The sequence below is a fragment of the Accipiter gentilis genome, chromosome 18 (genome assembly GCF_929443795.1).
Source record: "Accipiter gentilis chromosome 18, bAccGen1.1, whole genome shotgun sequence".
NCBI lineage: Eukaryota > Metazoa > Chordata > Aves > Accipitriformes > Accipitridae > Astur > Astur gentilis.
Window position 1 is genome coordinate 16551175 of NC_064897.1, and position 19730 is coordinate 16570904.

At 40.0% G+C, this 19730-nt stretch overlaps 1 protein-coding gene across 3 annotated transcripts in view; it reads right to left on the bottom strand.

The window, feature by feature from the left end:
• Positions 1-451: 451 nt before the first annotated feature.
• ADIPOR2 (adiponectin receptor 2) overlaps positions 452-19730 on the bottom strand; it is a 45532-nt gene continuing 26253 nt past the window's right edge. For all 3 annotated transcript variants that reach the window (XM_049821678.1, XM_049821677.1, XM_049821679.1), the window contains 6 exons: positions 10324-10443; positions 8303-8474; positions 7426-7612; positions 6157-6344; positions 4735-4928; positions 452-3206 (listed from right to left, as the gene is read on the bottom strand). In XM_049821678.1, coding sequence (XP_049677635.1) covers positions 3075-3206; positions 4735-4928; positions 6157-6344; positions 7426-7612; positions 8303-8474; positions 10324-10443 — 993 coding nt within the window. In that variant the 3' untranslated portion in view covers positions 452-3074. The remainder of the gene's footprint in view (positions 3207-4734; positions 4929-6156; positions 6345-7425; positions 7613-8302; positions 8475-10323; positions 10444-19730) is intronic.

Sequence of the window (19730 nt, forward strand, 5' to 3'; positions counted from 1 at the left end):
AGTGGGCATGGAATAGAAGTCTAGACTTTGGGAAAAAAGTTTTCCCTGGAGATAGCACCGTAACTAAGAGGCAGCGTGGTCCATGGACACCTTTGTCTGCTGTAATGTTTAAATGCACTAGACCGTATTGAAATCTTACAGCAAGACCAGGCACATACTTGATGTGAATTCTAGACATCAAGAGGATGCCACATAGCAAAACTAATGTTTGTTGCATGAACTCCCCCACCCACTGGCTTTTGCTTGAGGAGGCATACGGCAAGCATCGGTTCAACCGTACATAAACAAGCCTTTAGGCATTGGTTTGGTTTCTGCAACAGCAGAAGTCTTTTACCTACAAAGTGTTGCCTGCAAGCGGGAAGGAAGTTGCCTTCCTTGGGAAGGAAGAAAGCAAGAGTGACTCTTTCAAGCTTCACACACACAGCACAGAAAGACCCAAACTAGACAATAATCCATTTGGTTCTTTTATTAGCAGAAGTTAAGAATACAGCAAGTAATAAGATCCCATCTTACATGGAACCATCACCAGAGTCCCCAACCATCAAAACCCCAGAATGTGCTTCATTGCTTCCAACAGTAAGCAATTTTTAAAAAGAAATATACTGAACAAGGCCACTATTTAATGGGGAAGGAAAGAAGCTGTAGGTCCTAACTATTCTATGGCAATAACCTGCACACAGAGCAAGCAAGCCTCTGACTGCTGAGAGTAAGGCATTCAGGTGCCAACCTGGGAAGAGTTCTCAGCAAGAGCTACAGAAAAGTGCACAGCTAGGTTGTTTTTATTGGAACACATAAACTTCTTGAATGGAGAGACTGACTGGGTTAAGAATAGCAGGTGGAGTACTGTGTTTTTGTAATAGTTCTGTGCTGTGTAGGACCAGGTTACAATCACCCTTCAAGGAGCGAACATGGGATGATCCAGGATGGAGACTGCCACTTCTGCTGGTACTGTTACAGAGGTATCCCAAAGCGCCTTACAGACAACTCTGATTCTGATATGTACCACACTTTTCTCAGATAAGTATACTTACTGCCAGGCAACCCTACATCTTTGTCCAGGATGCCAGTGCTATTAGCCTTTACATCCAAGTTAACACTGCTCTTTACTTCATTTTAGTACCACAGACCTGTGATAAACTACTTCTGGCCCTACAGGCATCCAGTGTAGTGATCCTACTGAGAACACATCCCTCTAAGCTCAGACTCTGCTGCAGCACCTCTTTCTGCAGCTGACCTTGCTCTCAGAAGCTTTACAAAGACTCCATTCGTGGGGTGAAGCCTAAATATCCAGTCAACTTTAGGAAGGCATTCTGCTTCTACTTGACTTCGTTGGGCAAGGTAATTCCCCAAAACACACTCCGTGATATCCAAGGAAGATCTTTGCAATCCACATTTTCCTCTTTAAGGATGAAAATTCAAACTTGTAGGAGTCTTAAAAAAACAAACAACCACAAAAAAACTCCACACAACAAAAAACCCACCCTTTACCTTTCTTCCTTGTGAAATACAGCATTTCATAGCTGTTTAACTCATCTGTGAGAGAGGTAATTGCTCTGAATTTCCAACTAAACACTCCAAGCAATACCTGTGCCATAACAAACAGAATGTTCAAATCTCATCTTACAACTCCAAAGATTCTCCTTCAGTCTGACTTCTGACTAGGCTCCAAAGATCAAGCTACATCAATTACACAGGAGAAGGGTATATGCCTCCCCTTATATAGGAGGTGCATTTGCTCCACAGCAATCCAACTGAACTCGTAGTTTTCGGTTTAAGAAATACCAGCAGTCCCATTGCTAAAGCACAGATGGGAAGCAGACCTAAGGAAAAAAATTTTTTTTAAAAAAAGGAACTGCATTGGGCTGATCTTGGATTTTTCCTCTTAAAAAGAAAAACCTGCAAACTCCCTTGGCATATGGTCTGACACATGAGAAGGTAATGTGCTTGAGGTCTGCAGTAACTGTTAACTCCAAGTCCTGGAGCACACAGCTTCCTCTTTCCAGTCCATCTTAACCCCACCTCTGTTTCCCCTCACATGCTCAACTATCTTTTGACAAATGTATTACTATCATTTGTTCAGACAAAACAGAACAGGCCTGCAAATGGCAACCATCGACTCAATGGGGGCCTTTGGGTATAGGCAGGCACTGATGGAGTTGGACTGTTTGCCATTTCATGTGCAGTTATCCCATCATGCTCCAATTCATATGATGAGAAACAAAACAACTAACTGTAATATCCACTATCCAAAACTATACAGGCCACACAAGCTTGGAAGGCAGCTGTCCCACACACTTAGGTAGGGCACAGATGTATCTTTCCAGTTACTTGAGTAAATAAACCTAACACTGTGACCTGAATGACGATGTAATTAATTCAGCCTTCACAACCCTTGTGTACACGTACTGAACCTACTCCAAGTGCTGGCCAGGACCCCACATTGCCCAGGGCATGCCAGCCACCAGGAAAATCTGCAGGGCCAACGTGCTTCACTCCTGGGAATTTTACCTGGTCCTCCTGCAATCATTTATTTTGTGCAAAATTGAAACAGTGTGTGGTACTTGCATGTTGCATTCTTTACAAAACCCCTTTTCCCCCCACCCATTGTTTAAAACATTTATATAAATTTTATTTAAACAGAAAGTTAGAAATCTTATTTACAATTTTTTCTCCCAAAAGAGCATCTAAAATCAACTCCCAAACCCTCCAAGAGGATATAAATTTAACCTTGATTTTTTTCTTAAAAAAAAAAAAAAAGGAAACTGCTAAGCTATCCCTCCCCAATTCTACAAATAAATATGGCATTGAACAGAAGCCGATTTGGAAAGGGTCCTCTGTAGCTCAATCTGTAGATCCCAAGAATAAGTTAGGGTTTCAGAATTTCCTGGTCTTCAAATTGATTCATTCCATTGCTTGAGGTATAGAATTTATCTTGGTTAGTCAGAATCCCCATGAAGCTCCATGCCCCATCAGTTGAAACTTGGATTCTTCTTAGGTATTCATTTTGCTAGCCTGTACGCTTCAACCGCGCTTGCGGTGCTATTTTGGTTACTATGTTGGGCTGAAGGCTGGTTTTACTGCATCCCATCTTCTTCTGTGCAGCCTCCTCCAACCGTGAAACGGAACTCCTGGAGGTTTGAAACCCCGTGGAAGTGCACAAATGCGCCAGCCACTACAAAGACGTGAAACAGCTGATGGGAGTGGAACTGCGGAAAAGAAAACACTTCTGTTCAGCTGGGGTACTTTGGGTTCTAGTGCTACCCTGTCTCCAAAAAAGCCACACATTCAGCTGAAGTACACAGTAACACGTAGCAGTACCTCAAACCACAAGCTGCAAAGTTCTCCAAGTTGTGTGTTAAAGCCCATCCCTCTTCTATCATTAGTGAAATAATCAAATTCTATACACACACACCCCCCTTTCCTTCACAATCATCTTAACCAGCTGGTCATTCAACAAATATGTTACATAAATGCTATAGCACATCTTTGTGAAGGGACAAGGATAACTTCAGAGCTTTGGGCAAAAGGCTTAAGCAGGACACTTTTAAAATTAGTTCCTTCACAACACACACCGGTGGTTTATTGATAGAAAGGGCTCTCTCATACAGCTAATAGGTACAAACTCTGCTCTGGTCACAGGCATAAGTTTTACCAAGTGGATTTTGAACATTATTTTCTTTCTCTGCCACAGAGAAAGAGAACAGAAAAAAAATGGTATTATATTAAAACCTAGAAACAACCAGATGTTCTGAATGAATGCCCAGGATGCTATTGATTATAGTACAACAGAATGAAAACCATCAGGGAGCTACATGACAAAGCATGCCCTTGTTTGAGGGAAGCCATACCAATATGGATAACGCTCTTGACAGATTTCTACAAATATGTATTTGCAGGCTCCATGGGAAGCTTGGAAAAGAACTGGTGGTACCCCAGTGCTTTTGGAGCCTAGCTCATTATCATAACAAGGCTTTGTTTGGCTATTTAAACAAACCTGGCAAACTGGCGCTGTGCAAAAGCCACTCAAACCACTCAGGCCTCATTCTCACTTCTAGTCTTCTGCAGGGGCCTTGAACTATCCTAGTGGAAGTACTGTGGCCTTCCGAAGTTCTACCTCCCTCTCATCTCTACTCTTCCTCTACCCGATTTCTTTCTCCACATCTTCCCCACATATTTCCCCTCCAGTCTTCATGTTCCTTTCCCTCACACCAAGTTTCCCCCACCCCCCCCCCCCCCCCACTTGCTCACCTCACTTTCCCTTCTCCTGGGCCAGAGATTCCTCCAACATCTACCATCTCTACCCAGTGTTTTCACTTGCTGCACAAGATGAGGAGCCAGACATGCTGAAGATCCCAAAGAACACAGCAAACATCAGAGAAATAACCATGCACCATTATGCGCAGAAGCAAGGCAAGATGCGTGTTTGTAGGATCTTCAACACACACAAAGGTTTGCAAAGCTGCTTACCCATCTATTAAAGCTATCTAGTACATGTGCGGGGTGAATTTGCATACCAGCAGTTACCTCAGACTGGCCAGTTTGTGGTAAGTCAGCAAGAGAGGCACCAGGTAAGCTGGGCTCAGAGAGCCCAGAGTTGTTTGACCCCTTAAGACCTATGCTTCTAGTGAAGCCGTTTGATACTTGCAATAAGAAAACATTGACACAACATCCTCCAGCCTCAAGGGGAACCAGCTTTCACGTTGGTCTCCTCATCCAGTCATTCTGTAGACTCACCCAGATGTCACACTTGCCAGGGAAGAATCTCTCCGGGATGCGGGCAGCATATAGTGCAGCACCAGTGATGTACAGGCATGCCATGAGTGCCAGCCAGCCTATCTGCCCCATTGTGGCTGCTTTCAGGAGCCCCTCAGAGATGACAAAATGCAGAGTGGGAATAACCCCACTAAGACCCAGACCTAGAAATACTCCTGGGAGGTAAAGAAAATGTGGGAGAGTCAGGTTTGAACACAGTGGTGGTAAAGGGAAACAGTGAAAACACAAAAGCTATGGAAGGAAAACTCAATATTTGCCAAAGCAGCAGAAAGGAGACAACTCTTGATGCTGGAGGTCCCCAGAAGAGCTTTATTGGAAAGGAAGTTAAAGAATGCACAGAATTCCTTCATATACCAGAAGCTAATTAGTTATATATTCCAGCAGATACTGAAAAATTTCATTTACTGATTGCGTCCACCAGTTTTAATGTACGTTAAGCCAGTTACACATCTTGGACTGTAGAGGGCACTGAGACTACATGAACTATGTCTCACTTTACCATAATCTCTCAAGGGTAAAACAACAAGGAGAGACAACAAAGAGATTCTTTATCATACAGTGTACATTAGTCCTAGGAAACAGAAAAGTAGCATCTGCAGCTCACCTGATCTGCCATATACGAGAACATGGTTGATTTTAGATTTTAGTGGCAAGTACAGAAATCTTGTGTGGGAAAAAAAAAGCGTGTGGAGGGAATAAACATGTCCCATCCACAGATTTTAAGTTTGGAATGCTGAACTTTCTGAAGGTACACCCATAGCTTGTCCAGGAAATCTAGATTTACTGTAGACAGTATGTGCAGGTTAAGTAACAAGAAATATTACTATTCAGCCCAGCTGTGTGCACATTCCATAGATGCCCCCTAAAGCTTTCTCTTTCTTCCCATCTCAGAATGTGAAACCAAATCTGGTTTTGTTCTTTTGATCACGTGAAGAGAAAAACTAGGCTCTTTGTTTTGAATATGTATTTTATCTAGGCAAATCATTCAGACTAATTCAATCATTCAATGATTTGCTAGTGTCTAAGCCTAGTATTACAAAACGAAGACAAACAGTAGAAGTACCCATACATGCACCAAGCAGTCAGTCATTTTTTGAGAGCAAAGTTGCTAGGCATAGCTAGAAATACTTTGCACTACCCTTCCTACTGCATGTGTTACTGTCCATTTCAGGAATGCACTTCCAGGACTTGCACCAGCCCTTATCTGTGCATCCAGCTGGCTATAATAAATGCTGAAAGAAAACCCATCAAGCTCCCAATCCAAGAATATTAGCTCTCCATAAAATTAAGTTCTCGTAAATCTTCCCAAGATGGCTTTTCCAAGTGGCAAGTAGGAAGGAGGAAAGGCAGTCAAGAAGCAAAACAGTTAACATCAGGTCTTACCTGCCCTTACACCCCGGTATTCAGGGGTCGCAAACATGTCCCATTGTGAGACAATTATGGCTGCGATGCCCAGGACACAAATCACAATCAAGTAGATGAAGCAAGGCTGAGGGTTGCAATAGAAGGAGTAGTACAGCCATGGTACAAAGCTGCCCATTATGAGAAGTGCAATACCAGAATAATCCAGCCTAGAAGGAAAGAAAAAATCAGTTTGATAAGAAATGTGAGCCTTTGGAAGTCCTCATACCAACACTCTATTCTTTAGTGGACCAACTGTCTACTTCTTACTGCAAAATAAAGTTATTCTCACTATTCCAACTTACTTCCCAATGCCGACTTTTCCACCAATGCCCTCCCGCAGTCATGGATTACCTTGATAGACAGCTAGTAAGGCCATTTTTGGACAGTCATCAGCAATACATACAGTAGCCTTTAGACCAAAGTTTTTGAAGGAAACTCAGATTTAAGCTTCTGATGAGGAAAAAAAAAGCAGCACAAGAGTCCTCTGAACAGAAAAAGGGGCACAGAGTATGTTGTGAGAGCACAGCCAACACAAACACTTTAGTATCTGACAAGCATAAGTTAGTTAGGCATCAGCTTAAGTGACCACTGGGGAATAACGTTGCAATTTTTCAACCACACTGTTTTTCTATACACCAATGAAGATAAAGAATTCCTACAGCCATTGCTTTTTACCACACCCTGACAAAATGCTCCTACAAAAGATGGAGTTAATTCTTCAGGAGGAAATTTTAATTGCTGGGTTACTTTAGAGGTGGTCTTGCAGATTACACAATCCTAGGTTGAATAATCTTAGGAAATATGAGATATTTAGCAGCCAGTCAAAAAAGAATGCATAGTAAAACCAAAAGACCAAGACATCTTGATACACATTGTGGAGCTGCCTTACTTAAGTTTAAGATTCAAAGTTACTCAGAATAGTTTAAATGACAAGAAGTGACAGTTGCATTAAAAATTCAAAGTCCTGCAACTAAGCTCTAGGTATATTACTTACAGCAGCAAGATGCATGCACATGTCTGCCAAAGAGCAGAAAATGATGGTGTTTTAAGGCTAAAACGACAGCATGAAAACTCATGCTGAAACAAACAATAATTAGAAGAAGCTGCATTGAATCTCTGCTCCACTCTGTTCCAAAGTACATGCAGTCATGCAGTGAACAACTCCTACACTGGGGCTCCAGGCATAAATCCCAACCCTGTTTTCCCACCTGTTTCCTATTTGGCCTACCCTGTCCTTTAGGCACTTACTTGGAGAAGAGCCGGGAAACACCTTCTGAGTGGCAATAAACTGTGTGGAAGAGCCATGAGAAGGAGAGGCAGAGTATGGCTCCCAAGAAAAACAATCCAACAACCACTTTCTCCTGCACAGGTGCTACAAAGGACATGTTTGGCCGGAACATGTAGAAGATTCCCAGACAAAGGAAGAACACGCATCCTGAAAAACAATAAGGCAGAAAGGTGTCAAGTTCATGCATACTGAAAGCTTTTCTTTCTAAAAGCATGACTTCAATGTACAGGAGCACTAAACATAGGAGCTGCATGACAACCAGCAGCACACATGCAGAATAAAGTACTGTCCTACTTCAGTTATGCATTCCAACCACATTTCTGTCTTGGACTAATGCAATACAGACTTGCATGCACTCTATTTTTACTTGTTTTGCAGGATGCCTGACACTAGTTGGACATTCTAGAACAATTAAAAAAATCTGTTGCAAAATGTAAAAAGAGAAGGGCATAGTTCAAAGAAACCCTTTCCCTTCAAGGCTCCTTGCAAGCTGAAAACCACTCATACAAGCTGCAACTTAAGCATGTTCTTGTGGCAAGAAGTGTGATCCCAATTAACACCTACACACCTGGAAAAAAAAAGAACTTCTACCAGTAATTTATAAACATTAAATTTACATTAACATAAATTTTTTAAGTCATTCATTTGTACTGAATGCCATAATTAAGGAAGTCCCATCCAACCCTGGTGGGATAAAATTAGGAGAGGGATACCAACCTGTTAATTTAACAGGTTACTAGTGGAATGATAATGCTGACCACCCCACACCCCTTTATACCTTGCTCTCAAAGAAAGACAGCAATGAAGCCTATTAGCATTAGGGCAAGCTGAAAATACCTAGAAGATGTGTCCAGATGTTACCAGTCTCTGTATGTATTCTGAAGATACTCTTGAAACAAGCCCGGAAGGAAGGCATGGGCGGTCTGTGTCCATGCAACAGGTAGTCATTGTCCTTTAGCCAGTCAGGCAGAACATCATGGGGAATGACTCTCCATCGGCCCTCCCATACCTAGAAGTTAGAAGATTTTAGTTAAATGCAGGGAATTGAGTTCCACTGATGAATGGTAAAAGTCAGAAAACCCATATTAGTAAAAATGTTAATCTATGACTACAGTAAACAGAATAGGGTTGATGGGACATCTCTGGGAAAAAGGCTTTACACCTGAACTATAATGCTTGAGTTCCCTATTCAAAACAGTATCATTATGAAGTTGAGCTGCACCACTACTTCAGCAAAGAAACACTTCAGCATTTCACTGAACAGGAAAGTTACTGGACTTTTTTTACTGCTAACAAAGGGAAAGCATTTAATTTCCACGTTCTGGTTTTTTTCACAGATCATCCTTTCTACTTAACTGAAGAAGCCTACACCTAGTTCCCTCCAAGAAATAAATAACTAAAAGCCTCTTCTTCCAACCATAAGCCAATCTGACTATATATCTGCTAGCATTTGCGGCAGTCTAGCAAAAAAGCTACTCAGCAGCACTAATATGGGCCAGAAAGCATGAAGTGGCAAGAGTCCAGTGAGAAGTGTCCAATCCCTTATCCAGGTTGGAAGAAAAATGCTCTCACACTCCCAAAACAAATGGTGACAGATCAGTTAAGGCAACAGATCCATGACTCTCAATTCCACCAGATTTCTTCTTTAAAGGGAGAGAAAGCATATATGCACAATCTATTCCTGCAGCTGGTTCCAAATGAAAGAAAGTGTGCACAGGTGTTCTTAGCACTGCTTCAGTAACATATGATACATGTAGTCTTCAGTTTGGTGTCAGAAGCAGCACTGCCAAGCAGCGGGGTAGCAGGGAATTACTTTATGTACCGGGGTTGTTTCTGCAGTGTTCCTTGGATTGGTCGTCTGGCTAGTAATACAGGAGTGAGCCTGAAGAAACCTGAAACACTAAGTTTAAAAAGCTACATTCTTATTTCAGTTTCAACAAGAGCCCAGTGTTTTTAAATCAATTCTCCACACTCCTTCACGGAAGCAAAAGAAATCTAATCAGAATAACCAACCCAGTTAAAGACTCGGTTCTTAAATACATTAAATATGCAAATAACTGGTTTACTTCACGAATCAAAAATTTTCATTGAGGTAGGAACAGCAGGAGGGAATACATTTGACACAATCCACCCTACAGAACATCTAGAAGGGGGAAGATGCATAGTTTTTTTAAAAAAAAAAACACAAACCAAACAAACAACAAAACGACTGTTACACAAAAGAAGACCAAGTAACTAGGGTCCCTCTGTAAAAACATCAAAGAATAGTTCATAAAACCAGCAGGAACAAGGGTATAAAGGGGGAGCACTCCTTTCACCAAGAAAGGAGGGTCAGAGACTGATATAGCCCCATGGCTCTAAAAAGTCGCAAAAATAATCCAAGGTCAGCAATTACAAAATCTACAATGGATTTACTTAGTTACAGTTTTAATGCAGCCATGTTTTCTTTTCAAGTAAGAGACAAAGCTTATTCTACAATGGATGCAAATGGTGCTGGAAAAGCAAAATATTTGCAAGTCTGAAGAAACCTGAGGAAAAAAATGACCTTGTAAATGAAAGTGCCTTCAACCAGAAGGCTTTTATTCTGCTTTGCACTCACGGGTGTTTCTCAAGAGAGACTCCTCCGTTGCATGATCAGCTTTAGAGTCTCATTTGTAATCTCTATAGTACTGTACTTCACAATTTATTCATTTATGACTGACTGAGATCTTGAGAAGCTGTAGTGTTACTAGTTATAACAAGAGATGCCCATTCAGGGATGGCATGTACCTGCTCTCCCTCACATTAGTAGCATAGCTGCTGCCCACTGGAGCTTCCTAAAAACAGAAACTACTTCAGCAGTTTTCACATGCCCTTACCTTACACACAAATTCTTCCATTCTCTCCATAGCATGGTGGGCTTGTAGAAGAGGTGACATACCCATAAACCCTTCGTCTTCTTGAGATGACTCATCATTGTGTTTATAATCCTCAGAACACTGGGAGGAAAAAAAAAAATAGAGAAAATGCTTTGTAGAAAGATGAACAGGGAAAGGTGATGTTGTTTTGCGCACAAAACTATGATTTGAGGTCTTGGCAAATAAAGTAGTCTTCTTTCCTTGTACGGCACTGAGGAAGGAGTTCAAAAGAACCAGCAAAAAAATTATTACGTTCTTAGGTATCTGAGAACAACGCACATGTCTAATCCATTTTGTCCATGTTTTCACCAGGTTTCGAAGAAAGAAGTGTTATTCTGTAAGTTACGCTTCATTAAAGCCCAGATATGGAGTCTGAGGCTTGCAGCCTACCCACCTCTAGGGAAGGTTTACTTCCTATTTTATGTTTCAATGTCACTATGCCTGCCTTAATGCCTCTATAACATATATGGCATTTTAGGATAATAAAAGGCAAGCCAAGAAGAGGAATCCATTTACCTTGTTATAAATGCTTCACCTCAATTTTCAGTTCAAATCTGAAGATCTATTCCATTTAACTGACTTCTGTTCAGTTCATAATCCAGGAACGGACATTTACTTACTTGTTTGACTTCCAAGGTATTTCAGAAACTAGTATGAAACTTTTGCCAGTTAGACAAAGGCAAGTTATCAAAGAAAAGCAGTAACAGGCATCAGAATTTTAAGCAAAATTCAAATAAAGAGAAACATCCATAGCTCCAAGGTATACCAAGAGAATTATGAAAACAAGAAAAAAACCCACAGCTTGGATATTCAGCTGGTACGCACCACTGATAACTTTACAGGAATGAAGTTTGGTAGTTTTCTACCCTATGTTGACTTTCACACCATCTACATATTACAATACACTCTAGCTTTCCATTTAGGAAAAAAGCAGGGGGCCCACAAAAGTTCTACACTCCTGTTTGCTTACTACAATGCTCATGGCTCCATTCAGTGCTTCAGCTTCCAAGGTAAATGAGTTTGAGAAAGCTAGAAAAGAGAGAATGAGCCTTTTGTATCCTTCAGTCTTGACACAGAAAACTGCCACACACCTCACAACCAAGCCAAAAAAGCCCCACGATCTGTAAGGGGACTAGTCTCCTCCATATTACAAGCCACAACATTTTTCCTTCTTCCTAGTCCCATATCAAGGTTAACAACTTTAAAATCAAGATTACTTATCAATAATGCCATCCAAAGTGACTGAGAATCTAGTATATAAGCCTCACACACTTTATCTATGAATTATTATCAGTAATGTTCAGGTTAATATCCTGAACTTTGAGTCGGAGATCCCATGTTACAGCTCTCTTCTTAGAGTAAGGCCTTATTAACTATTTCCATCAACAAGTTAACTGAACAAGCTGCTTAAAACTTTCATTTTGTAATAAATGAGACTTCTTCCAAACTACAGTGAGCCACATACCCAAGGCTTGCAGTAGCCACTGAAGCTTCATCTTTCAAAGAGGTCCTCCCACCACATAGTTCTTGACCCAATTTTGCTTACCCAGAATACAGATCTCTGCTATGTAATACATAGTATACATCCTTGACATTTTATGTATGACTTCGCATTTGTCCACACTAGGACAACTTGATATACTAGATGAATCTTGGTACACAATCCATGCCCCTTGTACTGTCTACTTGTCTTTATTTATCATTCTAGTCAATACCCCCTCTGAGTAAGTCTGCACAATGATTTCACATTTTATAGCAGATGATTGATACAAATATTGATCAGCTCTAGCCAGATCCTACAGCAGTACAAGACAGTATTAAATACACTCTCACTGCCTAGATTATCCCATTAATTTTATTAAGATTCTATTAAGAAAGGCATCAGGCAACATCGAGATGTAAAGAGGTTTAATATCCTTCTAAAATAGGCACATGTCCTGTTGGACCAGAAAGCATATTAATAAAAAACAAATTTGGTTTCATTCTGACTCAACAACATTCACTGACATTATTTCCATTATTATATATCAATTTTACTGGCTTTTTCTACTAATGGATCTCTCTGGTTAGGATTCTCATTTTTTAATATTATAAATAATTAACTCAAGGTCACAGAAACATAGAATGGTTTGGGTTGGAAGGGACCTTTAAAGATCATCTAGTCCAAGCCCCCTGCCATGAGGGTCTGGATAAGATGCTCATCATGGTCTGCATGATCTTACAAACCAAAGAAATCTTCAGTTTCCAAGAACACGCCTTACAGAAAAGCAAGACTGGTGTTTAAGTTCCAATGTACTTGATAGAAGAAGCACTGCTATGCCTTTTAGCTACCCTAGAATTCCCTCCCCCAGCACACCATGACCAGCTGGAATGGGGTGAACAAGTTAGTAATCCTCAATTTACAAAACTGAGTGGACTGAAGGAAAAAAAGGTCCCTTACAGAATCAAAGCCTGTATTCATTGCAGTCTACCCAGTGACTCAAAGCCAAAAAAATGTTCATTTCCCCCTCTCCACATACTCCCATTTCTAGAATGATGGGAAGGTTTAAATTTGAACAGACTGTAAAGCTCAAAGAGCATAGCTATTTCTGAACTAGTCCAAAATCTCTGCATTTTGGCAATATGCCTACAAACAAATCATTACTGAGCTTCTTCTAGTGATAAAAAGAATTCATATCATATATACAGTCCAGATTACCGCCAGAAAATGGAATTGATTTTACTATCTCCTTCCTGCCATTAAGCTGCAAAATTAGCATTCAAGGAAAAAAAAGTAAAGCTCAGCTTCTTAGACCTTTTCTTGCTAAGGAGGCAAAATGAGGTCAGTTCTGGAACATCCATCCTCTCTCAACTCCTTCCTGTAACATCCCATTAGAAAGAACACTAAACTGTGCTTCTTTGAAGCTGGAAATCTATAGTTGGGAGTGCAACACCAATGCCAGTTTTAATTTGGAAATCTGAAGGAGTCTATTGACCTTCAATTCTTCAGACAATGACTGAAGGGAAAAAAAAATACCACTTTCTGTTTAGAAGGCATATTGTTGTAAAATTTCCACTGTGACAAGTTCCCTCCTAGCTTAGGATTCCCATATTCTCTCTTCTTTGGCTGATTATATCAGAAATTCAAGCATAATTCTAGAACATAACATCATAAGTAAGCATACGCTTTAGGACCTGTTTTCAACTATTTCTAAGGTCTGCCCACAGAACCACACTTTAAAATGAGGAACACATTGGGTAAATAATCTCACTTGCCTAAGACCGTGCAAGAAATGAAAGCCCAGAACAAAACTCTGATACTCCCACTTTCAATGAGGTATGGTGTATCCTGAACCAAGTGCTTCCACAATAATTTTTGCCTTTGTACTTCCTAGATCATTGGCCAAAAGCATTTTCACTTGGCTGATGTTTCAGATGTTCTTTTATGTCATCTAATTTACTCAATTTATTTTAAAAGCAGTCTCAAATTTTGACTAAATAATTCTGTGAAGTCTTTAGAGCATGTTAGTGTATCTTTAAATAAAAACCCTCATTCACTTGTAACAAGCAACCTTGTTGCAATCATCAGCTGTCATTCTTCTGCTGTACATAAGCAGCAATGCATAAAATCAGTCTTTCATACAAATCAGACATCATGGCTTCCGTATACTTACAATCTAGAGGGTCTGGACACTCAGTTCTATGGAAATGCCAAATAATCCTTCCAATTTTAATCCTACCACCTTTGCAAATTCATAGAGTGTTAAATCTACCAACAAACATAGTATAGATACATAATGAGAAGAAAATTATACAGCAGAAGTATAAACACATCCCGAGTTGAATAATTGTACCAGAGAATAAACTGAATCTATATAAACTGAATAAACTGAAGGACAAGTGACAATGGCCAGAAGAAAACAGTTTTACTTGTTCATCCATATTCACTTTATTTTGAGAAGTTTTCCAGATTCTTTTGTGGTGACAGTGATAGACAAGAAGGTGAAAGAGGTAGAAATCAGACTTAATTATACCACTTTGTACAGAACTTGGCAACACACTTCCAGGGACAGACCATCATCTAAAGAAGAATTTCAGAGTGCGCTTTGGTAGGGATAGAAAAGGTTTTTAACGCCAAAACGAAGACTTAGAGCACCAGAGCAAACAGGAGCAAGAAACCTAAGAGCCCAATTGCACAGTACCCATCATTAAATAAGTTTATTTTAACATTAAAATCTCACTCTCTTATAGCAATGGCACAAAAGTTTAAAAAAGTTTACATTAGAACAAGAATCTGTTGCGTGAATACAGTCGAAAAAAGTCAGCCAAAGGCCCTGTTACAGAGAAAACTGCAGCGAAACCTGCTCTAGTAAATGCAGTATACTTCTCTTGTCTACTACAACAGCTTATCCTTCTCACATAGTTTAACAGGTTTTTTTTACACTATTGCTCTCAAATCTGTTAACAAGCACATTGTTTATTAATGCCCTTACTATGGGAAAGCCTGTCAGAAGTCAAGTCACAATGGTAGAAAAAGATTCCAGAAACCCTTTTCCCACTTTTGAGAAAGTTCTGTTCTCTGGACTTCAAGTGGTAAAACTGTAGTTTCTTGAGGTCTGTAGTTTCTTGATCTCAGTTTAAAGATTCCTAGAAAGTTTGAGAGTCTGCACATGACTACTACTTGCACAGGTGACAAGTAAGCTTTTGTTCATCACTTCAGACTGCTATTTTGCTAGAAAATATCTTCAATCTGCATTCATTAGGGTGTGCAAACTGAAACATAAATCAGACTTGAATGAAGCCACCTAAGAAGCTTACTGTGTCGAAAGTGGTCCTCTCCTCCCTCACCCCCATCTCTCTTTACACTGCTTCTGGCACCCCTCTGATCCTTGGGTTAATTAACTGATCCAATACTAATCTGGCAGAAATTACTCACATTTTTGCTAGGTGAGCTTCCTATTAGATAATAAAGTTGGTTCAGATAACCAAGGGATTTAAGGAGCTCAAGCTAGTGCAACAGAAACAAAGGGAGCATCAGCTCCCATTTTACTGAGATCCACTACAGAATACTTCCTGTGGATTATATGCAAGGCCAAGCTTCTTTTTGACACATACCAGTGGGATACCAAATCATCTCCAGTCCTCCTTTTTGTAGTGTTCATCTGTTAGAAAGGAGCCTAAGAACCTAGTTAGGCATGGATTAAGGAAAATTAAACTAATGATCACTTCAATAGGCTGCTGTATTCTCAAAACTTCCAGCAGCTTTCAGGACTGCACTTTTAGAAATTTGATAGTTTTTACTGGTTGCATGTATGGTATTTGATGCAAAACCAGAAGTGTACGCATTAACCAGTAACACTAGCAACTGCAATATAAGTCTCCTAAACCCCAGAAAGTGCAGAACTCTTCTGTGTTAGGGTTCCTTTTCAGACAGTCATCACTCAGTTACTTGAGGGCCTAACTGACCATGCACACACCTATGTAGTATTAAGCTCTGGAGTTAATGAAGTCCCATGTCTCAAAGCTCAACTGTTTGTGATGCCAATTCACCATCAAGATGTCACTGGTGCCCTATAGCTACCATCACAGGAATTTCCAAACCGTGATGCAGTCTGAATCTGTTCTAATGTTCTTGTTGCTTCCTTCAGCTGCTGATAGATGCTTCCCCACTCTCTTTTTGATCTGTGGCCTGAGAGAACTCTGCCTTGGTACAAACACATCACTGTAACACAGGCAAGATACTTCAGAAAAAGTAAATGTCTTGATTAACACTGAGTTGTGGGATATTATATGACTCAGTACTTATATACAATTCTCTTCTTAAAATGCAAGTTACAAAACATATGTCACTGCATTTACAATACCACTGTTATCCCTCATATAAAACTGAAGTCACAAAGTCTAGCCATGACTTGGCGTTTTTGCTGCTGTTTATCTTGATCTCATCAGATAAATGATTAATAGTGTTTAACATGACATTCAAGTCATTTAATGTTTCTTGGGGCAGCATGCCAGATTCAGTAACTCGAGAGCCTTCAGCATAATGGCCAAGATAGGTTCAAGACCATAATATAAAAAATGCTATTTTTCTAATCACAGACCTATAACATCCTTTTCAGCTAGCAAGATTGCTTTTTTCAGCAACTCCTCTGCGCCCATTCTGTCAGCTGACCTTTTACCAACTGGTCTTTTGTAAGAGGAAAGCAGCAATAGGTGCTGCTGTGCCATGCCATTTCTCCTAAAAGCCTGTTGGACATTTTTCAACATTTCATCAGCTTATGTTCTTTGGATTGTAACTAATTAACTGGAAAAGCACAGCACCTTAAAACTTTCCCTGACTTCCCCTAACTTCTGCACATACCATGTTATTTTAAAATAACAGCTTTGTCATTTAGAGTTTACATTCTCTCTTAATCTGACAGGCTTGTAAACATAGATATACCACAGTTTCCAAAAGACTAACTACAGTCACCCTCTCAGCAGGGTGTGCAAAGGTGTTTTTACTGTCACAGGACCAAAAAAAGTCTTTCATTAGCGCTGCGCCAAAGACCCTTTCAGCCTATTGGTCAAAATGTTAAGTACTTGAAGGTTCCTGGAGTTTAGTATTTTTCCTTTGTAGGTCACCTTCTTATAAAAGCTGCAATCCATTTAATATAGCACTTGGAAACAGTTTTATACAACTGGTCATGGGTGACTGCTTGCTGGCACTCATTAAAAACAAGCACTGACATTTAACATTGGTTTAGCAAATAGTCCTAGGACAAAGTCACATTTTGGCTTCAGCAGCTTTGCTAATACACCCTTATTAGAACTAGCTCCCTCGTTAAGTATCTTCAGATTAAAAGGGTTTGTTGACTCTCTAAGCAGTAGCAACTACTGATTTTCTGTCAATGCCCAGTACCCGACTAGGACCAAAGACCTCAACGCCCACCATGTGCTCATCAGTATACTTTGGGGGAAAGCCTGTAGAAATTGCTTCTACTACAGAAGATGCTCATGTGCTGTTTTCTGCTCCTCTGTCGTTGTTAATCCTGACAGCAGAAAAAGAAAACAAGCATGCTGGGCTTATGGAAAAAAATGCTCTGTTAAAAAAAATAAACTAAGAGAGACTGAAAGTATACTGCTGAACTTAACATACGAGCAAAGTCAATCAATCTAAAACAGTTAGAGGAAGATGCAAGTTAACCCACCAGTACAACACTATTTCCTCTTATATCACTGCAAAAGGCCGTCAAGTCCCCCATTGCTGCCCAAATCAGGCAGATACGATCTCCAGGAGAACAAAGGCAAAACCTGTGGAATCTAACCCTTGTCCAGGGAAACAGCTGTGCCAGTGAATTATAAAGAAAACCACTCCCTCCCTCTCCTAGTTTCAACACAAAACCAGCTGTCAGGCAGCAAACTCAGCAGAATACCAACACTTCCCCTCTCAAAGAACTAAGACTCTCCAGACAGTTGAACCCAGATGCAATTCAACAATTACAACTTTCTTGTTAATTCACATGAGAGTCTTCTGGGAGACAGGGCAGACACAGAGACATTTCCCATGTTACCAGCCTTCTGGGCAGAATACTGTCTACTCAGGGTTGACTAGGTCACCAGTTTTTGTCTTTTCCTGCAGACATTCAAGCTCTAAAAGCCTGTTAATAAACCAGGCACATCAGTTGTCAGCGAAGGACACATCAGCATCTGACCAACTCAAACCTGTGGAACCTGGAAACCATTGAGATATTCTGCTCTGTGTATCCAAAAAATGCTTTGCCATACAAAAAAAGGCATACTCGTAGGGAAAGATAATAGATTCAAAGACTTTCTTCAGTGACTAGGAGTCTTAGTAAAACATGCATTACTTGCAGTGCTTAGAACAGCAAGTGAAGGAGAAATTCAGATGTTAAGATCTTTTGATCTGAAGTAAAATGCCAATTCATATGCTTTCAAAGAAATAACATTTCTTTCCCAAGAGTTGCAAAAATGGAGAAACGGAAGAGGTGATAAAGTCGTCCACAGAACAACATATTTTGAACATAATCTGTTTTAAAACAAAAGCAAACATGTTTTAGTGGGACCTCAAATTCTGTTATGACAGGCCTCTCCCATACACACTCAGAATACACCCTCTACCAATAAAACCTGTAATGCAATGCAGGAAGAAGGCAAATACAGAAGCAGGTGCCAAGTTTTTAATCTTAACTCCACAGTACCAATAGTAAAATGCTAGACTGAAAATAAAGCTAAATGGTTTGAAACTGAGGAAGAAACTTGCGAGTAAATCTATAAAGGAAAAAAATTTAAGGCAATCAGAATTTACGAATATCAGCTCCAGAAAGACTGTTCTTAGCACTGAAATGTCTACCTTTGGCCTTCAAGACTTCACGTAAATCTTTTCCCTCAGATAGCATGCACCATAAAGACAAGTTGACAATTCCATGAATCTACATGCACCCTTCTGTCAATACCAAAACTATTTTTGAAGTCTTCTTTTGTAGATAATAAGTACACACTTCTGTAACAGAAAAGGCTTTGAGTAAGTTCTATGATTCAAGTTAAAAGCCTCAAGTTATTTGCTTACCTTCAATTATTCTTAAACTTTTCTTTTGTACCTGAAAATCTGTCACATCCTTCTGCCTCCTCCTTCAAGTCACTTTGGTATTTATGCTCTAGAAAGACTCCTATAGCTTCGTGCAGGTATCATGAAATCTGTCAGAGGTCAAGTAAGTTCAACTTGAAGTCAAAAACCATGCTTCCTGAGAAGCAATCCAGGTGACTATTTGCCCAAATTTCTTCTGTCCATTCAGATGACTTGGGAGCTACGCATACTTCCCCCCAAACCCTTACTGCAGGTTATCAAACACTTTAGAGCAACAGGTCTCCACTTCATGGGTGCATTTTGGTGCCACATAGGACAACTGCACAATGCAGCTCAACTGCATGAAAGAAATAATTATTCAGGAACATGAAAGCCTAATGACTGGAATAAAGGCAAAGAAAATGGTTCTTTTGTTTACTTCCTGTCACTGACAGGTTAAAGTATACTTTAAAAAAAAAAAAAAAAAAAAAGAGTCAAGCACAAGGTTTTTAGGGCTGCATAAAGAGTCCGTTCATTTTGGGGAAGTACCGTATCTATTAGAATACATCTATATTATGATATTCAAGAAAGTCAATATGATTAGCTTGTTATAAGTAGAAGCATTTAAAAGCATATTAAATAACCATGGTTGTCCTACCATCAAGACACTATATAGCTCTCATCCACTTTCCTTCTCCAACATAGGAATTCCTTGATCATTACCATCAGCTTCAGTGTGGTTGCATTTAGTCACTAGAATACTAATGAAGCGGACACCACTTGAGTCCTTTTACAAGGCTATGTTTAGCTTGTGTGCCCAAGT